The sequence below is a fragment of the Coenobita brevimanus genome, chromosome 57, assembly GCF_032717465.1.
Source record: "Coenobita brevimanus isolate Jiangsu-jjx chromosome 57, ASM3271746v2, whole genome shotgun sequence".
NCBI lineage: Eukaryota > Metazoa > Arthropoda > Malacostraca > Decapoda > Coenobitidae > Coenobita > Coenobita brevimanus.
The window spans coordinates 32,595,854-32,609,290 of record NC_137010.1 but is presented as its reverse complement, the minus strand read 5'-3'; the positions used below and the strand labels follow the sequence as shown (position 1 = coordinate 32,609,290).

General features: G+C 42.7%; 1 protein-coding gene across 1 annotated transcript in view; it reads left to right on the top strand.

The window, feature by feature from the left end:
* nac (GDP-fucose transporter nac) overlaps positions 1-13,437 on the top strand; it is a 130,504-nt gene that overhangs the window by 101,045 nt on the left and 16,022 nt on the right. Inside the window, exon 7 of the mRNA XM_080274253.1 lies at positions 8,525-8,737. Coding sequence (XP_080130379.1) covers positions 8,525-8,737 — 213 coding nt within the window. The remainder of the gene's footprint in view (positions 1-8,524; positions 8,738-13,437) is intronic.

The window sequence follows — 13,437 nt, the reverse complement described above, 5'->3', positions numbered from 1 at the left end:
AGCGGAGAGGAATGTCCAGGAGATAAAAAAGGTCTGTCTATCTATCTGTCTCTTGCCAGACGCCTAAATCCCATATGGGATGGCCACAAACAAATTGTCTCCATCGCCCTGTCCCCCGCCATTTCACTGCCCTGCTCCCAACTCACACCCCCCTCTCTCATATACCTCTCCACCCCATCCCTCCGTCTCATCCTCGGCCTTCCTCTCCCTCTCCCCACCTCCACCTCACTCACATACACTCTCCTCGTCAGTCTCTCACCCTCCATCCTCTCCACATGACCAAACCACCTCAGTGTGTTCCTCCTAATGCTTCCTATCACATCCACATCCACTCCACAACGCTCCTTTATATCCTCTTTTGTCAGCCTGTTTCTCCATGTGACTCCACAGGCTCCTCTTAAATAACTCATTTCCACTGCTCTCACTCTTGACGTGTGTCCTTCCAACAACGTCCAAGCTTCACTTCCATATGTTAGAGTTGGTATCACAATACTGTCATGTAGTGACTTTTTCACTTCCAAGCTCACTTCCCTGTTTCTTATCACTGCTTTCAAGGAACCAGCAACCTTTCTTCCTTGTTGTACCCTTTCAAGCACTTCATCCTCCAAACTTCCATCCATACTTATCACACTACCCAAGTACTTAAATGTACTCACATTTTCCATTTCCTCACCATCCAACCTCACTGTACATTCACTGACTTCACCTCTCTCAAAGACCATCACTTTACTCATCCCTACATTCACCTTTAGATTCCGTTTCTTACACACTCTCCCAAACTCATCCACCAAGCCTTGCAGCTCCCCTTCGTCTTCACTCAACAACACAGTATCATCTGCAAACAGCAGTACAGGGAGTTTCCAGACACTACCCTCTCTCACCAGGGCCACTCCAACATCCACTGCCCTACCTTGTACCTCTTTTATTACCCCATCCATGTACAGATTGAACAACCAAGGTATGGGCAATAATTAAAGTGTTACAGGAACGGACCATAGAGCAGGAAAATGAGATCAAAAGTCTACGGAATAATTCATTCATTCATTGCCAGACGCCATGTATCCCAAACGGGGTGGCCAAGGGTTTAGAGTTAATTGTTTTACAGGGAGGGGCACTAATCCTCCACCAACCCCACTTGACACGTAGGGATGAAAAGAAGCCAGTTTGACGATTTGGGGCCGAACTATTGAACCCTTTGTTAGAATCTCAGGACGCTTCACCCTACTTCACCTTGGCTCCTACAGAATAAACTGGAAAAAATTTGTACACGCTGTGATGAACAAGAAAGAGAAGTTACTGAATTAAAAGTGAGCAATGAATCAGCCTCTAATGAAATGAAACAGCTTAAGAGGGAGAATAAGAGGTTGGAAGAAGAAAGGGACAATATGAAAAGCAAACTAGATGAGTATGAATCCAAGTCAAGAATACAGGACGAACACATTAAAGAAATCAAGGAGCAACATAAGGGGTGGAAGATAATTCAGGAAGAGAGTAATGTAAATTTGAAAGAGATTATAGAACAACAAAGCAAGGAAAAGGTGGAGAGGGAAGTGGTTAGGATGTTGAGAAGTAGAGAATCTTTAGTTAGAGATGTAGCAAATAAGAATGTGTAATAATTTCAGAAGTTAAAGAAAAACGTATGATAATAAGATCAGAAAGAGAAAGAGAAGAACTGAGTAAGGTTAAAGAAATGATATAAATTAGTCATGGAGGAAAACAACAAAGTTCAAGAAGAGATTAAAGAGGTGTTTAGGTTAGGAAAGTACGAAGAAGGAGGGGCAAGGCCATTGAAGGTAAAGCTTAAATCCCAGGCAGCAGTAAACGAAATTATTAGTAGAACATGGAAATTATCAGACAAGGAAAGGTTAAAAATTGCTTAGATAAGGAGAGATGCAAATGAGGAAAAAAGAGCTAAAATAAAGGAATTAGTAAAGGAAGCAAAGGTACAAAACGAACAGAGAACGGAGGAAGAGAAGACAGTGTTGTATTGGAGAGTCATGGATCAGAAATTAAGGAAGTGGTATCGGCGGAGAGGAGGAGAAAAGAGGGTATAAAAAATATCAAAAATAGTTGGAAGGTGGCATATACTAATGTTGATGGTTTAATATCGGCAAGGCTAGAAATCAACAATTTTTTGAGGGTACAGTAGGATCTCACCAATAACGTCCTATTGATGCCAGCAAAATGCTGTTATTAACGAAAACGTTATTTGCGTGACATTTAAAATACATGTATAAAGGGTTTATTGGTGCAGCCACTCCAGGACATTTATCCACTTCCCACCTGGAGCCCTCCTATCACTACTTTTTTTTAGCTGAAATAATAAGATTAGTTATTAAATCATCATGAGTACTTAGTACAAGACTTACCTTAAAGGAGTTATGAGGTGTTTGGTATGATGATTGTTTCGAGGCTTGCGCATGGACACTACTGCAGCATACCCCCTGACCCCTCGCTGGCCTCGTCCCCTCTCCTGCCTCTCACACCAGGGTCATCCACTTCCATCAACACTTCATCAAACCTCATAAAGTCAAAATCTTCAGGAAAGTCTCCAATGTCATCAATGTCATCATCTACTCAACCCTTTTCTGTTGTTCTTCCTTGGCTGGTAGCTTTGTGAAAGAAAGTGAGCAATGAGTGACTGATGGCGGGCATTCACTCGATCGTGTTACTGTTTCTGGTATTTTCTTGAAATCTGATGTACAAGTCCAATCATTAGTCATTAATTCTGATGGCCGCTCTCTCTCTGTCTCAGACTTGAGTTGTGGCTGGAGTGCCGACCAGGCATGTTTAATGGTTGCCAATGTTGAATTATTCCAGGCATTGACGAAGAAATTTACGGCCTGTTGAATATTATATTTCATCTAGAATACAGCAACAGTAATTATGGTCAGGGTTGCAGGTATGCCAGGTGGAGCAGATGAGTCCCGTGGGGCTGTGGAGGTGGAGGAGGAGGCAGCTGGTGAGTCAGGTGGAGCAGTGGAGGTGGAGGAGGAGGCAGCTGGTGAGTGGAGCAGTGGAGGTGCTGGGGACAACAGTGAGCGTGTCAGGGGAGGTGGGGAGGGGAGAATCCTCCATCTCCTCCTCACTACTGCTGACATTTTCGATGATTTCCTGGATCTCTTCTTGTTTGTCTGTTTCATTCCTCATCTTGTTATGGACATATTTTGCAGTATAACAACTTGGCGTTTGAGAAATAACCATTATTCAAGTGAATCCAAATGTTATTACAGAAACTGGGTATCCATTCTAACTTACCATTATTACCAAAAACGTTATTGTCGAAGTTGTTATTGGTGAGATCCTACTGTACATGAACCTGATGTTATGTGCTTTGTAGAGACCAAGTTAAGAGAAGATATTGATGTTTGTATGGGAGATGGTAAATACAAGCTATGGAGAAGAGACAGAAAAGAGAAAATGGGAGGAGGAGTGATGATAGCAGTGAAGAACAACATAATTGTAGATACTGTGGAAATTGGAGAAGGCGGGGCCGAAGTGATAAATATGAAATTAGAAACTGGAGAGAATAGCAAGAGAGATATGGCAGTAGTGTATGTTCCCTCTAAGACAGGAGCATGGAGTGATGATGAGTACCAGAAAATGTTGTCAGACATGGCTGGTTATTTACGGAAAATGATTGAGAAAAACAACAATATAATTTTAATGGGTGACTTCAATTGTAAAAAGGTGAACTGGGAGGAATGGGACTCAGGAGGCAGCGAAGATTTGTGGGGCACTATATTATTAAATATAACAATGAACAATGTGATGACGCAATGGGTCAAAGAAGAGACTCGGTTCCGAGGTGAGGACACACCAGCAAGACTAGATTTACTGTTTACCAAAGAACCCAATGTAATAGAATCCTTGAAATATCTGTGTCCTATTGGAAAAAGTGATCATGTGGTCATTGAGTTCCAGATGATAACAGGGAACGTTGAGCCAAGAGACGAGCTTTATAGGCAGGGAAGATACAACTTTGGGAAAGCAAACTTTACGGGATTGAAAAAAAAAATTGAAAATGCAGATTGGAGAAAATTCAGAGAAACAAGAGAGATACAAAGGAAGTGGGATATATTTCTAAGCCTCTACAACTCGGGAGTGGAAAAATTTGTGCCAAGAGTAAGGGGGAAAGAAAACGGGAAAAAGGAGTGGTTTAATAGTAGGTGTATGATAGCAAAAAAAAAGAGAGTGACACGGCGTGGAACAGTTGGAGAAAGAGAGGTAACAACAGAACAAAGGAAGAATATAAAAGAACTAGAAATGAATACACAAGAATACATAGAGAGGAAGAAAGGAATTTTGAAAAAGGTATAATAGACGAATGTAAGGATGAACCCAAACTGTTTTATAGATTTGTCAGTGGCAAACTGAAACAAAAGGAAGGAATCACCAAACTGAAAGTAGGAGAGGTCTATAAAGATGCAGCAATGCAAGGAGAAATAATGATCAAATGTTTCCAATCAGTTTTCCTTAATGAAAAGGAGTTTGTGAAAGGGGAGAGAGAGACTATGAAATGTAGTGATAAAAGATATATAAGTGGAAGTACAGGAAGTATATAAATTACTGGAAATTCATGATGTAAGGAAGGCCCCAGGACCAGATGGAATCTCTAATTGGGTACTGAAGGAATGCAGACAACATCTGGCAGATAAGATTCACAGTTTAATTGTGTGTTCTCTGGAAGAGGGGAAAGTGCCTTAAGAATGGAAGAGGGCAAGTGTGGTACCAATTTATAAGGGAGGAAACAGGGAAGAACCCCTGAATTATAGACCAGTGTCCCTAACCAGCATGGTTGCAAAATTGTGCGAGAGAATTCTGAAAGATAGATGGATAAAATATCTGGAAGAGATGAATATTTTGGCCGATAGTTAGTTTGGATTTAGAAATGGAAGGTCATGTGTTTCCAACTTGTTGAGTTTTTACTCAAGAACGATTGACATGGTACAGGGGAGAGATGGTTGGGTGGATTGTGTGTATTTAGATACGGAGAAGGCCTTTGACAAGGTACAGCATAAGAGACTAATATGGAAACTAGAACATATAGGAGGACTGAACGGGAACCTCCTGGAATGGATGAGAGACTTTTTGAGAGACAGACAATTGAGGACAGTAATAAAGGATAGGATGTCTGGATGGAGGGAAGTAACAAGTGGAGTCCCACAGGGCTTGGTGTTAGTGCCATTTACGTAAATGAAATGGTAGATGGAGTGAACAGTTATGCAGGTCTGTTTGCTGATGATGCAAAGATCTTGAGGAAGGTAGAGGTTGAGGAGGATTGTAAAATGCTGCAGGAGGATCTGGATAGGATACACGATTGGAGCCAGATGTGGGAAATGAAATTCGATGCAAAGAAATGTAAAATATTGGAAATGGGTAAAAGTACCAAGAGGCCATCATTGAATTATTTGATGGGTAATGAACCAATCACAAAAGTGAGAGAAGAGAAAGATTTGCTGGTCCAGGACAGGTTGTCACCTGAAAAACACATTAACAAGACATTTAGAGAGACATATAAACTCCTGACTAATATAAGAGTAGCTTTTCATTATATGAATGAGGAGATGATGAAAAAATTGATAGTGGCCATGATTCGCCCCAGGTTAGAATATGCAGCAGTAGTGTGGTCCCCACACAAAAAGAAAGATATAAACAAGATTAAGAGAATACAAAGAACAGCAACCAAAATGGTCCCCAGTCTGGTAGATGTCGTACAGAGAGAGGCTGGAAAAGCTGGATTTGCCTTCCTTAGAAGAAAGGAGAAGAGGCAACATGATTGCAGTGTTCAGGCCCATGGTGGGAGTAGATAAAATTGACAAAGAAGATCTGTTTTTATGGGATAAGAGGGTAACAAGAGGACACGGAATGAAACTGAAAAAGCCAAGCTGCTTGAAGGATATCAAGAAATATAGTTTTCCTTATAGATGTTTAGACCTGTGGAATAGCCTGGACAAAGAGATCGTCCAGTCTAAAAACTTAAACGAGTTTAAAGCTAAATTTGACTTACTGAGAAACAGAGACGGGACCCCACGAGTGTAGCTCATTTCCTGTATATCACAGTTAGGTAAATACAATTGGGTAAATACACATGCGCAAGCGCACGCAAGAATATGAGCTCTCAGCTCCCTTCCGGGAGAGTAAAAGCTGACCATCACGACCATCAAGTGATCCTGACCGACCTGGTGAATTACCCAACGCATGAGGCCTGGGATGGTCATTGTTAACGTTTTTGTTTTACTGTCAACGTTACAATGCATTAATTTCTTGCTGCAACGTGTCCATAGTTATATACTTTTTACATATCCTAGTGTTTTGTACGTGTATTGATAAAGTGACTATGACTGTAAAGTACGAGGTTAGCTTGAGATGTAACTACCAATTAAGAATGACGAGTGGGGGGTTGGGTGGGGTAGGGGTATGGTGGAGGGTTTGGAGCTTGGATAGAGGCGGGTGGTGTTTGTTTCATCCCCCCTTCCGTCTTCCCTGGGTATTAAGGGGAACAAAGGGGGGATCCCTGAGCAGAAATTAGTGATTGTGAGTGTACATGATCATTAAATAAACACTTAAACTGATACGGGTTATTGTTTTACTCACCAGAAATGCACGGAAGTGTAAATGAATAGTTGGAGACAGGTACATCCAAGTCCAAGAGCAAGTCCATTCCAGATAAATCCTTAGATAAAGCCCAGAAAAATTCGAAAGACGACCAGAAAGGTTCACAAATTTTCGCCATGGCAAATTCAGAGTATTGGGATTTTTGGATTATTGGTGGCTGGATTAGAGGACTTTTACTATATCTTACTTTCTTGTGTTGATTTACCTTATTTACATGATTTTTTTGTTGATTTAGTGTGTTTACATGCTCATACCTTCTGTCAATCATGAAGCAGAAGCACATTATTTATTTGAGTCATTATGCTGTGGATTATCATTAATATTGTGAAAAAATTGGAATTACTCTATATTGTGGGGTGTTTTGGTTGGCAGATTTTTGCTTTATTTCTACTACTGCTCTGTCTACCGCCAAATTCCCCAATCCTGCAAGGGGTGGCCACAAACAAATCACCTCCATGTTGCCCTGTCCCCCGTTATTTCACTGCCCTCTCCCCAGCTCACACCACCCCCTCTCTCATACTCGTATACCTCTCCACTCCATCCCTCCATCTCATCCTCGGCCTCCCCCTCCCTCTCCCTCCCCCTCCACTTCACTCACATACACTCTCCTCGTTAGTTTCTTGATCTCCACCCTCTCCATGTGGCCAAACCACCTCAATGTATTTCTCCTAATGCTTTCTCTCACAGCCACATCACAACGCTTCTTCACGACCTCATTTATCAGTCTGTCTTTCCATGTACTGGTAATTCTACCTGCTCCTTTCAGATAACTCATTTCAACTGCTCTCACTCTTGACTTGTGTCCTTCCACCAAGGTCCAAGCTTCACTTTCATACGTTGGAGTTGGTATCACAGTACTGTTATGCTGTGTCTTCTTTACTTCCATGCTTGCATCTTTATTTCTTATCACTACTTTCAAAGAACCAGCCACCATATGCTCACTTCTTTATTTCTGATTACTGCTTTTAAAGAACCCACTACCTTTCTTTACATCATGAAATTAGGCAGTTGTCTGGTCAGATTTTACAGATGTGAAAGAACACTAATAGTACAGGTATCACTGTTTGCCACAATAAAACTTTGATTCCTGTCTCAGTGTTTCTGTATTACAACAAATAAAAAAATAAATAAATAAATAAAAATTGTTACCATTTTCCCTAGTTGGTGGTATGCATAATCTTTAATGTGTTTCCAAATGTTGAGCAGTTTCATACTCCAATGGTTGGGGCAGCTCTTCTGTTTCAGGTAAAGCCAGATAATTTTATTTTGGCAAGACTTAGTCACAGGAGCCTGAGAGTATTATTGTTGCCTTTATTAATCCTCCTGTGGTCAGGACGACTGTACTAGCTGTTCAGCTCCAAGTAATGCCAGCTGATATAATTCTGCTAGGAGTGAATCAGAGGAGCAGGAGAGTGTTAATAGTCTTTTTATACTTCTTGTTCCTGGTCACATAGTTAAAGCCATTTACCTCACATCTTATTCCTCACATCATGTGGTTTAGGCTGTAGCTGTGAAAGAGCTTAGCTGATTGCAACAGTAAACAAATCTCCTAAACAGTTTATGTTCATCATATTGTTTGGCTGTATTTTTTAACTAATATATATTCTAAAGTAACTATGAATCATTTGATGGCTGTATGAGTGAAGACATACATACACACATGCATGCACCTTTGTGCATAGCTTAGAAGCAGAAACTTTTATTAATATGGTTCAGTGAAGTGTTTGGTAGCTGTATGAGTGAAGATAAAAGAATAAACAAGTATACTCTTATCCACAGATTAAGTGCATGAAGCTTTAGTAATATGGTCCCATGAAGTGTTTGGTAGTTGTCTGATTGAAAAGCTTGTGTACAGGCAATGATCCTTATAACCTTACCTAAGGGGAATTTATAATTATTGCCGTAGGTGCTGCCGAGTGTGGATGGGTCAGTATGGCAGCTGTCGTACTACAACAATGCCCTAGCGTCGGTGCTATTCCTGCCACTCATCCTCGTGACTGGGGAGTTGCCGGCAGTGCTTGTCTTGATCGCTGACTCATCACTACACTACTGGGGCCTGATGGTTGTAGGAGGATTGTTTGGATTTGCTATTGGATTTGTCACAGGGCTACAGATTAAGGTATTCACCAGTAGTGGTTGGAGATAATTAGACTCAGTTGTGCACTATAGTGGTGGATTTTATTTATTTATTTTTTTCAGATATTAATACTTAAAACAAAGAGTCCAAAGCTGAGAGTCAACAAAACTTATTCCTTTCTAAGAAAACTGAAGAAACAGGAAGTTCATATTCAAGTTCTGTTTATTCTGTGTATTTAGAGATTCCTATATGAATTGCATATAAAGCTGAAGCCCATAGACAGTGGGAAAGATAGACTGAGAAAGATTCCAGAGTTGACCAGTTGCAAACACAAAAGACTGCAAGTACCAGCTCACTCTTGAACTGCAGAGTTGTACAAAAGAGATGAGATGATGTTGCAAGATGAGCAGTATACTCATATGTATGCTTTAGTGCACAAGTAATGCAAACAGAGAATTCAAAAGAACAATGACCAGAATTGTGTCAGTGGAAAAGAGAGAGAGAGGGAGAGAGATGTAACACTGAGGCAGAGATTCAGAGGTTGAAGTTATGTAGCGGGAGGAGGAGAGTTCGTGAGATAAAAAGCCTCTGACTCCATCCTATGTGGAAGTACTATTTGTGGTGAGCACTCCCCACTCAGTGATCTGTACAGTCATCCCTCATATTTTGTTGTTTCAACTTTGCCAGTTTTGGTTACTTAGGAAAAGTAAACCACCACAGAATACACTATCGTAGCGGACCTGGAGCGGTGGCATCTTCGCCGTGGGTCTACCCCCCGGAGGCTGTCGAAGAGAAGAGGAGGACAGCATGGGGGCCAAATCACCGCAAACCCCCCCAGCCCCTCATGGGGCTCGAGTACCTGGGAGTGGCTTCGGTCACCCGGGCAAGTACCACATCTCCCAACACAACACACACAACAACACTGTTTTTTCTACACCGAGAAATGACTCCCCGGCTGTCATTTCTCGATGACTTCTTCTAGCCGGGGACATTGAGAGGAATCCAGGACCCACCAACAAATACATATGTCCAACATGCTCAAAACCTATCACGTCGAGCCTACAGACAAAGGGTTCAGTTCAATGCAACACCTGCAAGAACTGGACCCATTACACCTACACAACACTTGCATCCAGGAAACATTACACAAACACCTGAACCTGCTCCTTATGCTCCTTCCCCCCACCCATCAACCCCCCTTCCAATCCTACTCGTACTTCCTTCACACCTCCACAGCCAAACCCACTGACCCTTCCCACACCATCCAGTCCCCCAACGCCTCCCATTCCAACCCATCCTAATCCACATCAACCCTTATCTCCATCACAACCTCCTCCTACCCCTTCCCCTCCACCCACACCACCTCCCCCCCGTGCTGCAGCAGCCGACACACATCGCACACACAACATAAACATCCTTCAGTTAAACATAGATGGCATAAACACCAAAATACATGAACTCACACAATTCATCAAACAACAGAACATACACATTGCCATCTTACAAGAAACAAAACTACACAGAGCACAGAAAACACCGACATTTCATAACTTCACCACCATTCGACAAGACCTGGCCAACGGCGGTGGCAGTGGACTCATCACCCTGGTACACAAATCCATCAACTTTGCAGATACCAGTGCACACACAAAGTTACTTCTTCCCCCACATGACACCACAACAGAAATACAATCAATTAAAATACGCACTGGTAACAAATCACACAACAATCGCTAACACATACATTCCCCCCCAATCATCCCCCACAGTACCACACAATTACTCTCCACAGATACACCACATCACTAACATATCCAACATCATCCTGGGTGGTGATTTCAATGCCAAGTTGTTGGCCTGGCATGTCAACAACCCTGACACAGACAGAGGGCTGGTACTACAATCCCAGACAGATCATCTTTTCATACTAAACAGTCTAGACCAACATACCCATATCCCACACCAAGCCCTCTTCCTCCCATCATCTCCAGACATCACCTTCTGCTCCCCAAACCTCGCTCCCACTACATCTTGGAGAGTGGTCAAAACCCTGGTTCTGATCACCTCCCAATCATCATCACCACCAAAATCAGAATCACCCCAGCTGGCCACAAACACACATACACTAATTATAAGAGAGCCAACTGGGAGGCCTTTGTAACTGAAACAGAACAGCATTTCGAAACACTAAACAGTACACCTATCACAAACATCAACACCTCTGTGCACACTTGCAATACAATCATACAAAATGCAGACAAAAGACACATCCCCAGAGGCAACAGAAAGAGACACAACCCCAACTTCACACCAGAAATTCAAGGCCTCATCAGACAACGGGACACACTGCAACACTCCCCAACACCCCATACACAAGACACCATACAACAAATACAAGAACTCAACACTCAGATAAACAGTAAAATATCAGAACAGCAAACACTAAACTGGAAAAATTACCTCCAAACACTTGACCACAAAACAAACATCAGCAAACTCAACAAAACACTAAACAGCATCACACTTTCCAACAGCAACACCACACAATCACACGCTGCCATCACAACAACAGACACCATACCATCAAACAAACAAGCAAACACTCTCATCAATCACTTTTCACAAGTCAGCCATCTAACCCCCCATCTGGAAGACCAACGTATCATCAGACATAAGAGACAGTTCCCCACAGACCCAGACTACACACCTTTCACTTACAACCAGACGAAGCACGTCATTAACAACCTCAAGCATTCATCTGCCTGTGGACCAGACATCATAAGCAACATTCACCTTAAACACCTAGGACCACAAGGCATACAAGCACTCACCAACATATCAAACTACAGCTACTCACACAACATAATACCCAACATCTGGAAGCATGGCAATATCATCACTCCCTAAACCGAACAAAGACCCCACGTTACCCTCCTCACATCGCCCCATCACACTCCCCTGCACCCCCTCTAAAGTCACTGAATGACTGATACTACAACTAGTCACACCTCACATTCCCCTAGCCCAGTCACAACATGGCTTTAGGCCACTACATTCCACAAACACCCTTCTTACAGACCTTACACAGAGAGTTTTCGATGGCATGAGTTCAGCTAGGCCACCACACAGAACACTCCTAATCACACTAGACATTAGCAAAGCTTTTAATGCCATCCCCTGCCACAACCTCACAAACAAAATACTCAACACAAACATGCACAATAACACAAAAAGATGGCTGGCAAACTACTTAGCAGGCAGATGTGCACACGTAACATTTGCCGGTCAGTCTTCTAACATCAGAAACTTCACAAACGGCATCCCCCAAGGATCTGTTTTGTCCCCTACACTCTTTAATCTATACATGCACGACGTACCCACACCCCACATGCCACAGACACACATAGCTTCCTATGCAGATGATATAACACTTACATGTACACACCAAAACGCAAACACAGCTGCACACATCATTCAACCTAACCTCAATACACTAAACAAATGGTTCACCACAAACAGGCTCAAAATAGCCCCAGCCAAATCTACAGTGACTCTTCTCACAAACTGGACAGCAGAACACAGTCACATCCCACACCTCACCATAAACAACACTCCCCCCCCCCCTCCCCCCAAAAAAAAATCTTGGTGTAACATACAATACATCAATGTCATTTAAACAACACATCACAAACATTAAAAATAAAATAACACCAAGACTCAGTGCTTTGAGGTCACTTGCCCATACAACATTCGGACACAACAAAGAAACCACCACCACAGTATACATACAATACGTACATTCAGTGATGAATTATGCAAGCCCTGCCTGGGCTTCTAACCTGACCAAAACACACTACAACACTCTACAGACCATACAGAACAAGGCCCTAAAAATAATCACAGGCTGCACAGCTACTACACCCACAGACCACCTACATCAAGAAACCAAAGTCCTCAAAGTCAAGGATCACCTAGACATGAGAGGCACCCAGTTTCTTTGCTGCAGCCTCCACAAACCCACAACATCCACTACATTACATGGCAGCACATCCACCCACACCAAGGAACATCAAAACAACACCCAGCACACGATACCATACACAAATACTGTCATCTCTCCCCCCTCGCCCACCTCAGACCAGCTTCCAGAAGCATATCCACACTCAGATCACTCGCCGCTCCATTCAGTCACTTAAAAACAACACACAGCTGCATGCACGGCCTCTTGACATACACCCGTTTGAATCCTATCTTTCTCGTGAGGACAGGGTCCACCTGGCCAGGCTGAGATGTGGGCACCATCCAGCCCTCTTAAGCTACCAGAAGAAGCTAGATGACTCCGTCGCTGATGCCTGTCCAGGATGCAACACAGCACTCCATACTATTAGGCACATTATGGAAGACTGCATTGCACACAATCACCTACGCCAGCAACACAACATACACTCTTTGAGAGCTCTGTGGGAAAGCCCGGTCTCGGCCATGGCCTTCCTAAGGGACTCAGGGCTGTTCGGCCAGACTGCCTAGGGAACAGCTACTACTACTACCACTACACTATTGTAGCTCCTTCATAACTGTGACTTGTTGGCTATGTTAGGGTGGGTCTGTTGGACTGAGCTATAATGTATCCTCATCATCATATGTTCCCCCCAAAATAAAAGGAGAAGGCTGGGAGGGTGAGACTGGCTTTCTAGTTCTCTGGGGAGAGCCAGGATTGATCATCTGTCATGTTTTAGCCCTGC